Raw genomic sequence first — 13,335 nt, forward strand, 5'->3', positions numbered from 1 at the left:
CAGGTGTCCTCAGAGCAGAAAACCCTTCACACTGAGACCTGTGCTGGTGAAAAACACCCTGTTAACAGATTTAGAGGAAAGAAAGAAAAGCAGCAGTGACTGAAACACAGAACTGATCTGAACTGTTCAGTAATCTCACACAGTTCTACTCTATCAGTAATAAATGTAAAGAATATGATTTTACAGTATGAAAGTTTGAAAGTCGTTTGTTATTTGTAGAAGTTGGTTTTTCTGACACAATAATGAATCAATGTCTTTAAACAGAATCAATGTTTAACCCTTTAATGCATGAGTGAACTCTGAAGCACTCTCACAGACCTTAACCAGCACTTAGAAAAGAATGAAACCAAATATTCAAATCATCTTGTTTGGAACCTTTTTAGAGCGTATTATTAAAAATATCAAACACACTAAAAAAGTTGTTGTCTTTTCTGAAATGTTCCAATGATGTGTGGATGTGAGGAAAGTGTGTGTGTTGTAAATCCCTGAATGTTTCTCAGTGTAGACTGTTACTTCATGTTTCTACTGTTTTCTAGCACACAGTGTCTGTGAGCTCTTCTGACTTCCCCCAGCTGGAAACTTGGTGTGGAAAACTCCTTGTTGATCAGTAGCAGCAGGGTGGAGGTAGCTGAGGTAGCTGTGTGAGATTCCCTCCCTCCCACAAAAAGTGAATTCTTCAGCTTGATGTTGATGTGCAGAGCTGCTGTCATCAAAAGCCTCCAGTCTCAAAGAAGATGCTGCTCTGCTCTGAAGCTGACACCCAGGTGCTGCACCTTCATGTTACTGAGACGACACGTTATTACAGAGTCATTACAAGGTGAGTGAGAGTCTGTTTGATATGTTAGAAACACAGGAGAAACCAGGAGCCATCAATCAGTCCAACATGAGATCAATGATTAAACAAGCTGTTGTTACAGGTGATAGTTTACTGAGTGTCTGTGTTGTGCTGCCCCCAAGTGGCCAAAAATAATACAGGTTTAAAGCTGTTTTCCTTATTGTGGAGTATACAGTTCCAGTTTCATGTTGTTTCTTAGTTCCTGGGTTTTTATCTCAGCAGTCTGTGTTTTCATGGATGAATAAACTGAACCTTGCTAAGTTTTCGTTGTTAGCAAAGAAATGTAACGTTAGCGTTAACGGTCACTTTGGAGCTGGTTTTTATTTTCCCTCTTTGTTGTTGGACTTTTCTGTCTGTCAGCTCTTCCGTTGGTTTATTGAAGTTTCAGTGAAGTGAAGGAATAATATGTGTTAGACTATAAGTTTAGACTTGTCTTGGTTCAGTCTGAAGCTACATTATCGTCCAGTCCAGTATTTTTCTACTAACGGTCACTGCCGAAGTCCCAGCGAAGGTCCAATGTAAGTGTATTGAGCAGGATGTGGGACTCTCTCTCTCTCTCTCTCTCTCTCTCTCTCTCTCTCTCTCTCTCACACACACACACACACATACATACGCAACATAAACAAGAACAGAAAGTGAAAGTGTTCAGACTCCATTTTAACTGCGCAGAGAAAAAGGAGGAACCTGAAGGCTGAGTCAGGGTGAGTGTTAATACAACATTATTATTATTTTACTGTCAAAGTCTCTGAGTCAGTTTCTCCTTGTGGACTGTAGAGAGAAGAAGAGACAGAGTGAACTTCTGTCTGAACAAAGACACAGAGAAAAGGAGGAGATAATATCGTGTCCGTGTAGGGCTGCATAATTAATCCTGATCACGCTTTTGGTTTCCCACGATTAAATGAACGTGGTCGTTTGTGATATTGACGTTTTAAAACATTGAATCAAGCGTTTCTTGAACTAACAGTTAGCGCACCCTGCAGCGGCAGCTCAGATCAGCAGAGTACCAGCACAGGGCAGGTGTCTGTTCAACCTGTTGAACCACCAGGATGACTGGATGAAGGCCAAGAGGAATAAAAACATGAATAAAACATGTTACCTTTACAGCCAACCCAAGGAAACTGACCAGGTGGTGAACTGCCTGCTTTTATTTTACTGTAAACTCTCTGTACACTGTGTGTGTGTTACTTCCTGTTCTCTCAGTCCTGTGTGTGATTCTTGTGTGTGTGAGTCTCAGTCAGTGTTACTGTTTCCCTCTCAGACTGACTGAAGTCCAGAAGATGAGTGATTGTGTGGAGGAAGAGGAGGACAGAGCAGAGTCTCCAGGATCCAGCTGTCTGTCTATGAAGAGTGACTGGTCCAATGATCATCCTCCTCTAAAGTTCAGTAATGAACCTGGACCCTCAGACACAAAGTAAGAGACTGTCTCCACTGTGAACTGAGCTGAAGATGATTCAGTTATTAGACATATGTGAAGGAGACAGGGAGACACCAGATTTATAAAACTCTGTAGGTTCACAACCAAAACTCTGAGTCCACACAAAGACAGAAATATACAAACACACTCTTCTCACCAGATTTATAAAGCAGAGTCTCATGTGACTGTTTTATCAGTTTAAAGTTGGTGTATGAACATGAGCCTGATGGTCACTTCCACAGTTAATCCATAGATGGATTCAGACATTTCCATCATCACCTGACTTCATATAAACACCTGTGTCTGCTCCACCTGTCAGTGAACAGATGGACAGAAACACAGTGTCTCCATGTTGGACCTTCCACTTTAATGATTTACACTTCTCTGTCTTTAAGTTGACGTCACAGTAAAGATCAGTGTTAAAGATGCAGAGAAAGCAGCAGATACAGATTCATATTTATTCAATGAACAAACCCTGAAATATGTTGATGAAAACCAGACAGTTTAAAGAGCATGGAAACAATTTATTTTTAATTTAATTTAAAATGTCTTGACAGAAAGAGGAAGAGGAGTGGTGTTTGTGAGGAGCAGCAGCTGTCCTGCTGTTCTTTGTGTCAGGACGTCCTGAAGGATCCAGTCTCTACCAGCTGTGGACACTGGTTCTGCAGACAGTGCATCACCTCATACTGGGACCAGTCTGGTTCATCAGGAGACTCCTCCTGTCCCCAGTGTGGACAAAGATCCAGACCAGGACCTGGACTGCAGACAGCCAGTCAGACCAGCACTGTACAAAGTAAGACTGGGGATACGTCCATTTCTCTTTGTTACAATACCTGATAATTCTTGACTTACTGAATGGATATCTGTTGTCTTTGAGCAGATAGTGGTCTGCAGGAGGTTTTAGATGAACATCAGATCAGTCTGAGGAGGAGATGTGAACGTGTGACTGAAGGAACTGATGGAACAGGAAGTAGAACCCTCCTCAACAGAATCTACACTGAGCTCTACATCACAGAGGGACAGAGTGAAGAGGTTAATACCCAACATGAGGTGAGGCAGCTGGAGACAGCTTCCAAGAAGAAGACCCTCCATGACACTCCAATCAGGTGCCAGGACATCTTTAAAGCCTTACCTGACCAACAGAGACACATCAGAGTGGTTCTGACCAACGGCGTCGCTGGTGTTGGAAAAACCTTCTCAGTGCAGAAGTTCTCTCTGGACTGGGCAGAGGGCTCAGAAAACCAAGATGTCAGTCTGCTGGTTCTGCTTTCGTTCAGGGAGCTGAACCTGGTCAGAGATGAGCAGTACAGTCTTCTCACGCTGCTCCATGTTTTCCATCCAACATTACAGAAGGTCACAGCAGAGAAGCTGGCTGTCTGTAAAGTTCTGTTCATCTTTGACGGCCTGGATGAAAGCAGACTTTCACTGGATTTCAACAACAGGAAGGTTGTGTCTGACGTCACACAGAAGTCATCAGTCAACCAGCTGCTGACAAACCTCATCCAGGGGAATCTGCTTCCCTCGGCTCTGGTCTGGATAACTTCCAGACCTGCAGCGGCCAATCAGATCCCTCCTTCATGTGTTGACAGGGTAACAGAAGTACGAGGCTTCACTGACCCACAGAAGGAGGAGTACTTCAGGAGGAGATCCAGTGATGAAGAGCTGTCCAACAGAACCATCTCACACATCAAGACCTCCAGGAGCCTCCACATCATGTGTGGAGTCCCAGTCTTCTGCTGGATCACTGCTACAGTTCTGGAGCACATGTTGACTACAGAGCAGAGAGGAGAGCTGCCCAAGACCATGACTGACCTGTTCTCACACTTCCTGCTGGTTCAGACAAAGACGAAGAAGAACAAGTACCATGAGGGACATGAGACGGGTCCACAGGAGCTGACGGAGGCTGACAGGGAAGTTCTTCTGAAGCTGGGGAGGCTGGCGTTTGAACATCTGGAGAAAGGAAACATCATGTTCTACCAAGAAGACCTGGAGCAGTGTGGTCTTGATGTGACAGAGGCCTTGGTGTACTCAGGAGTTTGTACAGAGATCTTCAAAAGAGAGAGTGTGATCTTCCAGAAAACAGTCTACTGCTTTGTTCATCTGAGCGTTCAGGAGTTTCTGGCTGCAGTCTACATGTTCCACTGTTTCACCAACAGGAACACACAGGTACTGAAGAAGTTCCTGGGGAAAGACCACAGTGACTCATCTCTGGATGTCTTCCTGAGGAGAGTCATGGAGAAATCTCTTCAAAGTAAAAATGGCCACCTGGACCTGTTTGTTCGCTTCCTTCATGGCCTCTCTCTGGAGTCCAACCAGAGACTCTTAGGAGGTCTGCTGGGTCAGACAGAGAACAGTCCAGAAATCATCCAGAGAACCATCAACAACCTGAAGGAGATGAACAAAGATAAAATGTCTCCTGACAGAAGCATCAACATCTTCCACTGTCTGATGGAGATGAACGACCACTCAGTTCATCAGGAGATCCAAGAGTTCCTGAAGTCAGAGAACAGATCAGAGCAGAGACTCTCTGAGATCCAGTGCTCAGCTCTGGCCTACATGCTGCAGATGTCAGAGGAGGTTCTGGATGAGTTGGACCTGAAGAAGTACAACACATCAATGGAGGGACGACGGAGACTGATCCCAGCTGTGAGGAACTGCAGGAAGGCTCGGTGAGTCCAGACATCATCATTAACATCATCAGTCAGTGGAGATTAGTAGTTTAGTTCTTCAGATACACAGAATTAAACTGCTCTCATTATTAAAGTTACAGGTCAGTAGTAGGGATGGGCATTTTACTTTTTGAAGTCGATTAATAGATTAGTCGTCATAATTAACACGTGCCCTCCACTCAAACCAAAATAATAATATATTGTAATGTCATGTTTTTGTACTGTAATGTACAGATGCACTAACTTTTCCTCCCAAGCTCCACACATCAACAAAGCACCTCAGACTAGTTCTCAGCAGTGAGTCTCATCTGTGCTGAGAATTGGCGCCGGGGTGAGAAAAGATTGGAAAAGTTGTGGAATGCTCAAAAAACACCTGGAACATCTCGTAGGTTAATTGATAACAGGTGGTCATGGTCCGTCTTTATAACCAGGACTGAGTATAAAAAGAGATTCAGTCATTCACAAGCAACAATCACACAAGGTTCTTCATTTCATACAGTCCTGCAGTTTATGAATGTTTCTCAATGTGCTGATGCAAGGAATTCAGAGATTCCACTTCTACAGTCCATGATATCATCAAAAGATTCAGAGAATCTGTCGACATCTCTGCACATAAGGGACAAAGACCAACAGAGGGAGGGGTTGGACATCAGAGCTGAGAATGGGAAAGAATTCCACTTTAAAAACCTCAACGATTAGTGTCTTCAGTTCCTAGACACACACTGAGTGTCTTTTTTGGAAAGTGTTGCATCAAATTCAGAATCTGTGTGTATTTCCACAAAACAATGAAGTTAAACAGTTTGAACATTTCTTGTCTTTGTGCTGTTTTCAGTTGAATAATCGATTTACAAATCACTGTATTGTGTTTTTATTCACATTTTACTCAGTGTTGAGGCTTTTCTGGAATTAGGGATTGTACCATAATTATGCAGATGACACATAACTCTACATAACAGTGTCTCCACGTGACTACAGTCAGGTATATAGAAGAAGTCAGTGAGTGATGTGCCTGTAGCATTTAGTCCAGAACTGGAACCAAAAAGCCAAACACAGACCTGAGTTAACTTGTAACCACAGAAGTGGTTATGGCAGTATTACACAGAGGTACAGACGAGTGACTCTACATAAATCAAGTACTGTCTGAAAGTTACTATTAACGAGTACAGAAACAGGAGAGCCGGCAGCTGTTAGCGAGCGACAGCTGAGATGTAAAGATGTTTTTTTTTTTCAACAACAAAGCTGTGTGAGTTTGTTTAATGTGTTTGTGCTGATGAAGTTTCTAAAATGCTCAGAGAAAAATGATCCCAACAATGATCATGCTCTCAGGCAGGTCTAAAAATGTGATTGTACTCAGGGTGTACAGTGTATATATAGTGTGTCCTGGTGATTTTGTTCTTTGTTCTGTTTTGTTGTCATGTGTGATGAAAATCTCGAGAGCTGGTTAACTTGTGATGGAAGAAGTTTCAGAAGACCCAGGTTTCATAAGCAGAAGTATTTATTGAAGCTTGGCCAAGGAGAATACAGATGAGCAATAAAGGTTCTTCATATCTTATACATGTGTGGGATCTGTTTGTATAGTTAAATAATAACCATTTAACCTTATACTTATTCCTTTGATTATAGTTATATATGGATGCTGACGGAGGGCTAGCCTTCCTGCCAGCAAAGCCACTGTTGGCAGATAGGGCCTGTAAAAAACACAGATAATTTGGTCTGACTTTTTCAGGTGTTTGTGGTTGTTGGAGTTTTTCTTACACTTAATGACGAGTTGTCAACCTGTCTCCTCCACTCCTGTGTGCAGACCCATATACTGAGACACATGAAACAGGAAGAGAGGGAGATGAACTGAACCACAGATGTTCATCACATTATAACATGTTTTATCATCAAATCTATTGAATGTTATAACATATTCATAACAAATTGTCTGATTTTATTGTAACAGGTTTGATATTTTCTCTGATCACAGACTCGCTGATTGTGGACTCTCAGAGACTCACTGTGAAGTCGTGGTCTCAGCTCTGAAGTCCAACCCCTCCCATCTGACTGAACTGGACCTGAGGAGAAACAGTAACCTGAAGGATTCAGGAGTGAAGATCCTGTCTGATGGACTAAAGAGTCCAAACTGTAAACTGGAGACTCTGAGGTCAGTTCACTGACTGAGGTCAGCAGCAGGTTCTGAATCAGTGTTGACATGAACAGGTGTCTGAATGTTGAGCTGACATTTGGACGATATCTGTAGAAGGCTGACATTATGATGATCCACAATAACAGAAGGACAAAGTCACTCTACTCATTTTAGACTAAACATCATTGATCACGACAGATCTGATTGATTATCAATGATTTGATCCACATCTTTTATTCTTTATTCAGGTTGCTGGGCTGCAGTTTGTCAGTGATCAGCTGTTCTTCTCTGGTCTCAGCTCTGAAGTCCAACCCCTCCCATCTGACAGAACTGGAGCTGAGTAACAACTACCTGAAGGATTCAGGAGTGAAGAAGCTGTGTGGTTTTCTGCAGAGTCCAGACTGTAGACTGGAGACTCTGAGGTCAGACTCCATATTTTCTTTCTGTGCTGAGATGAATCTGATGTGAAAGTTGTGTTGACTCTAACCTGCAGACATCAGGCTCATATTATACTGATCCACACTGAGGATCTGTTTCTGTTGTAGATCTTTTATCTTTAATGTTCTATGACAAAGTGCCACAGAAAATGTGACTGAGAACAAGTTACTTTTGTTACTTTAGGTATGTTAGTAAGTAGTAAGACCTTACAGTACTCTAGAGAGAAACCCAATGAGCAGCACTTGGCAACAGTGGGGAGGAAAAACTCCCTTTAACTGGAAGAAACCTCTGACAGAACCAGACTGGAGGAATCTGCCTCGACAGGTTAAGAGGAGAGAAATGGAGGAGAGAGACCAGGAAGAGCTTCTGTTGTTTGTGCAGCATTTGTTAAACCTTAAGTTTGACTGAAGGTTTAATACATTTAAACCAATCAGAACATTTACTGTGGGATTTTTCACAGAGTTGATTTTCTTGTTAAATGTGTTGAGCACAAAAGGTTTAAAGGAGCTCACTGTCCATGAACTGCAGATTGTATTTATTTAACATTTCTGCTGAGCATGTTCCTGAACACACCTGAACAGGTGTCTGAATGTTGAGCTGACATTTGGATGATGTCTGTAGAAGGCTGACATTATGATGATCCACAATAACAGAAGGACAAAGTCACTCTACTCATTTTAGACTAAACATCATTGATCAGGACAGATCTGATTGATTATCAATGATTTGATCCACATCTTTTATTAGGGCCCGAGCAACGAGTTGCGTGGGCCCAACGGGGCCATGCAACGAGTTGCAAGGACCCTCTTGTTTTCGTTCGGTTTATTATTATTATTATTATTATTATTTTTTTTCTTCTTTTTCCGCCTCTTTGATCGCCTTTTGAGGGCCTTAACATGCGTCAAAACTCCTGAAAATTTGCAGACGCGTCAGGCACGGCGAAAAATTTAATAATTTAGGGGTCTTGAGCATGGGTGTGGCAAAATGGCCTCGGTAGCGCCACCTACATTTTTAAATGGAACAGCCCCTCAAGCCCGTTGCGCCTAAAAATCTGAAAATCTGCACACATATGTAACATCCCATGACGCACCAAAAAGTCTCTTGGAGCCATATTCTAAACCCAACAGAAAGTATTTTTATTTTGACCGGAAGGTGAAAAAATTGTGTGTTTTTGGCCATTTCCAGGGGTCGCTTGAACGCGAACTAGTCCTAGACGCATTATCCGATTGACTTCAAAATTTGATAATTTGTTCTTAAGACATAGACGAAGTTAAATTGCAAAAGTTTCGGACTTTTCATTGAAGGGCGTGGAAGTTATGGCCCCTGAAAGTTCGATCACTCGCCACAAAACAGGAAGTTGCTTTAAATTTGCTATATTTCGGCCATACTTTGTCCAAACTGCATCAAACTTTACAGGATTGTTAATGGTACCTATCTGCACACATCCATATGTCAATATTCATACAATTGTTGTAGCACCACCTATTTATAGCAGGAAATGACATATTTTATGGTGTGATGTCCAGTTTCTAGACGGGTGACCAGATTCACTTCAAATGTTGTCAGGACAGACTTAAGGATTTTTGGAAGACTGGCTCCGAAAATTGTGAGTTTGGGTCGAAGCGTGTGCCGGTTCTGGCCCGTCAAAGTTCGGAAACCCAACTTCCTGTTTGAAACCTCAGATTTTGGGGTAACTTCCTGTTGCGACTCTGTACTTTATCCTACAGATGGAGCCATTGTATTACTCTTTGATGGGTTTTTGGAAGGGGGTCTCTGTGTGTGTGTGTCTGTGTGTGTCTGAGGGGGGAGGGGAAGAGGAGTTGATTGTGTCTGTGAGAAGCTGCCACAGGGAGGTTACAGTCAATAGAGCCATGATCTGTCACAGATGATGAGCTCTGAATAATATTATCACAGAAAATAATTAGCATAAAAGCTTTTATTTAAAATTTTTACATCTGGGAAGTGTGAACTGTTACGCCAGCGTGTGCCCTGCTACCTGCGTTGACCCCGCGGTTGCCGGGGTCCCGCGGTCGCCGCTCCCCTGACGGACGCCGGGTGCGAGGGCCCGTTCAACGCTGCTCGCAGCTTTAATTCTTTATTCAGGTTGAGTCACTGCAGTTTGTCAGAGATCAGCTGTTCTTCTCTGGTCTCAGCTCTGAAGTCCAACCCCTCCCATCTGAGAGATCTGAACCTGAGTCATAACGACCTGAATGATTCAGGAGTGAAGGAGCTGTGTGGTTTTCTGCAGAGTCCAGACTGTAGACTGGAGACTCTGAGGTCAGACTCCATATTTTATTTCTGTCTATAATCTGTATCTGATGGTTCCAACACTTTTCTAAGGCTCTGTAATGTTTGTACTGACTGAAATATTCGAACCAAAGACGTCTGTAGCATATCCCACTGAAAGATGGTCTCACACTTTTGTGAGACGGGGCTGCTGTGGCTCAGGAGGTAGAGCAGTCACCCACCACTCAGAAGGTTGGTGGTTCGATTCCCGGCTCCTCCAGTCTGCATGCCGAAGTATCCTTGGGCAAGATAACCCCAATGAACCCCAATGTGTGTGCATCGGTGTGTGAATGTGTAGAAAAAAGCACTTTAAATATACATGTGCTGTATGAAGGTGAATGGGGTAAATGTGATTTGTAGTGTAAAGTGCTTTGAGTGGTCGAAAAGACTAGAAAAGCGCTATATGAGTACAGTCCGTTTACACTTGAACTGATGATCTCAGGTTTTAATGAATAATGGATTAATGAATGAAAATTAATGAAAATCCCAAACCAACATAAGAGCTGGTTACAAACACAAAACAACAATATAGGACATGTTAGCTAATTTCTACAGTCTCACTGCAGAAACATAGCTTAACAATAGCTCATATTTAGCTAAAGCTAACTTAATTAAACAATTATACAAAGAAAGTTAACAAAGGTCAAATCTGACTTAAGACACAGATAATATCTTAACATTACACCATAGCAACAAATACTAACCTTGTGCCTCTTCGGAGGGTTGCTAATACATGAAACATTTCCTTTTAATATTCTCCATTCAGCGTTTCTGTCTGTCACAGTACTGTTTGTTTACAGCGGAACCTTTTCAAAATAAAAGCCCTTATAATCAAAATGAGAAATAAGACCGTATAAGCTTAAAACCAGGATGGAAACATAGAATAAAGATAACAGAATAATTATTTAACTTCTTTCAAAGGATAAAACATAAATTGGATTATTTACAACGTCATAATAACAAGTTCTATATCTCTTTGTTTCAACACTTAAAATATGTTTTAATATATTAAATATTGTTGTGTATGTTGTTTTTATGTTTTTGTGTCTCCGCCGTTTGATGTAATAGATAATTTTATACATATTTCTTCTTATTTTCTCCAGAGTTCAGTCTGACATGTTTGTTGTCTTTGAAAACTTGAGGATCTTTAGTTGAATCTCAGATAAATGTGTCTGCACAGCCTGAGTTTGTAGATGGAGCCTGTGGTGGAGCTGCAGAGTTTAAGAGCTGAAGTCACTACGTCTTTATTGAAGCAGCAGCATGTTGTCATTAATATTAATGAGAGCTGTTTTTCTCTTTGTGTCTCTGACTGTTTTTAACCTGCATCCTGTTGGTTCAGGTGTTTGGAGTTTCCACTTTCTAAACTTGTTCATTCTAAACCTTCTTCAGCTCTGAACAGATGATGAAACACTGAATGGATTCAAGCAGGAACTTTGTCTCCTAAACTCACATCTTTTATTCTTTATTCAGGTTGATGAACTGCAGTTTGTCAGAGATCAGCTGTTCTTCTCTGGTCTCAGCTCTGAAGTCCAACCCCTCCCATCTGAGAGATCTGGACCTGAGTGAAAACGACCTGCAGGATTCAGATGTGAAGGAGCTGTTAGATCTTGTGCAGAGTCCAGACTGTAGACTGGAGACTCTGGGGTCAGTTCACTGTCTGTTACTGTTGTAGATCTTATATCTTTAATACACAACTGAACATTATGGTTCTTTAACTCTTCCCTCGTTAACACAAGTCTGACGAGTATTTTTTAATTGTGTGAAAAATATCAGAAAAATTGGACTTTGGTTTAAAATGTAGAACACTTGTCAAGTTTAACTCTTTCCTAAGATTACAGCAATTTCACACACACACACACACACACACACACACACACACACACAGGGACAGAGAGATGAAATCATAGCTCCAGTTGTAGACGTTTGAGGTGTGTTCTGTGTGTGTGTTTGTGTGGACAGAGGTTGGTTTGAAACATCACTGTGAGGACATTTTGCTCGGTCGTCATAAATGTAAATGGCTGTTTGAGGGTTAAGACTGGATTTCAGGGTTCAAGCTAGAATCAGGTTTGTTTGGGGTTAGACATTTAGTCCTGATGGCTGTGGTCAGGGTAAGGGGCTGGGAAATGAAGTCCATCAATGAATGTCCTCACATCTGATGTAAGACATGTTTGTGTGTGTTTCAACAGTTTGTCGTCACTCAGAACATTTACTGTGATTTATTGTTAAATGTGTTGAGGACAAAAGGTTTAAAGGAGCTCACTGTCCATGAACTGCAGATTGTATTTATTTAACATTTCTGCTGAGCATGTTCCTGAACACACCTGAACAGGTGTCTGAATGTTGAGCTGACATTTGGATGATGTCTGTAGAAGGCTGACATTATGATGATCCACAATAACAGAAGGACAAAGTCACTCTACTCATTTTAGACTAAACATCTGATGTGGACTTGGGTTTAAAGTCCCAAATCCACTGGGCTACGATCAGAATTCTTCAGGCTGATTCAGGTGTCCAAAAATTATCAGGAGACGGCAGTGTCCAAGGCAGCAGAGTTTATTTGTCGACAAAGAAACCAGAGAACAGTTCAAAGTGCACACAGGATACACCTGAAGAGCTCTAAAACTGTACTGGCTCTGTCCCTCTCTATATACAGTTTTGGCTGTGACTTTCCACGCCTCTTAGGTCATTTTATTGGTTTATCAAATTTACACCATTAAAACATTGGTTAGTCTAACTGTCCATCCTTGGTCCCCTCATTAAAATACACTATTAACTTATTGTCATATGCCAATATCTCCTGGAAAGCACCTGGACTTTTCTCTTGCCAAGTTTCGCTTGCTGGGTCAGGTCAAAGCTGGCCCTGTCCTCATCTGACCTGTTCATTCTCTGTTATACACCATTATGTTTTGGCCTGTCCTGCTTGTATTTTATCTTTTGATTTTACACAATTATTTTTTAACTCTTTCTTGCATCATTTTTAAAAATTATGTAACTTTTTCACACTTTAATATGGATTACACAAAGTATGTATTGTATGCAGTAAACACTAACATCTACTCTCACACAGTGACATTAACATATATCACATGTTTTCTTTGAATCACTTTGAATCATACAGTAGAAGTAAATAGTGATTGCATCACAATATTCCTTTAAGATCATTAGCTTGCTGCAATGTTTTCTCTTTTAAAGGCACTTTACTCTTTGCACATCACATAGCTGTTGGCTTCTTACACTACACATCATTGATTAGGACAGATCTGATTGATTATCAATGATTTGATCCACATCTTTTATTCTTTATTCAGACTGAAGGACGACAGGTTGTCAGCTCTGAAGTCCAACCCCTCCCAGCTGAGAGAACTGGACCTGAGTGACAAGAAGCTGAAGGATTCAGATGTGGAGGATCTGTGTGGTTTTCTGCAGAGTCCAGACTGTAGACTGAAGGATCTGTGGTCAGTTCACTGTCTGTTACTGTTGTAGATCTTATATCTTTAATACACAACTGAGCATTATGGTTCTTTAACTCTTCTCTTGTTAAATTAAGTCTGACAAGTATTTTTTA

General features: G+C 41.5%; 1 protein-coding gene and 1 long non-coding RNA gene across 51 annotated transcripts in view; one reads left to right on the forward strand and one right to left on the reverse strand.

The window, feature by feature from the left end:
* The window catches only part of LOC108884988 (NACHT, LRR and PYD domains-containing protein 12), a 78,145-nt gene that overhangs the window by 23,474 nt on the left and 41,336 nt on the right, over positions 1–13,335 (forward strand). For 43 of the 50 annotated variants that reach the window (XR_007809437.1, XM_051066959.1, XM_051066958.1 and 40 more), the window contains 4 exons: positions 7,295–7,468; positions 9,588–9,761; positions 11,241–11,414; positions 13,079–13,225. Coding sequence is in view for 49 of the 50 variants with exons in the window: in XM_051066959.1 (XP_050922916.1) it covers positions 7,295–7,468; positions 9,588–9,761; positions 11,241–11,414; positions 13,079–13,225 (669 nt within the window). In the remaining variant the exon portion in view is untranslated. The remainder of the gene's footprint in view (positions 1–7,294; positions 7,469–9,587; positions 9,762–11,240; positions 11,415–13,078; positions 13,226–13,335) is intronic. The other 7 variants (XM_051066987.1, XM_051066988.1, XM_051066990.1 and 4 more) reach the window with 5 other exon arrangements.
* On the reverse strand, positions 45–2,034 carry LOC127139266 (uncharacterized). The gene is made up of 2 exons (XR_007809438.1): positions 1,932–2,034; positions 45–783 (listed from the first exon to the last, which is right to left on the reverse strand). It is a non-coding gene; the product is annotated as an uncharacterized LOC127139266 (long non-coding RNA).

This window comes from Lates calcarifer, linkage group LG24, assembly GCF_001640805.2.
Source record: "Lates calcarifer isolate ASB-BC8 linkage group LG24, TLL_Latcal_v3, whole genome shotgun sequence".
Lineage (NCBI taxonomy): Eukaryota > Metazoa > Chordata > Actinopteri > Centropomidae > Lates > Lates calcarifer.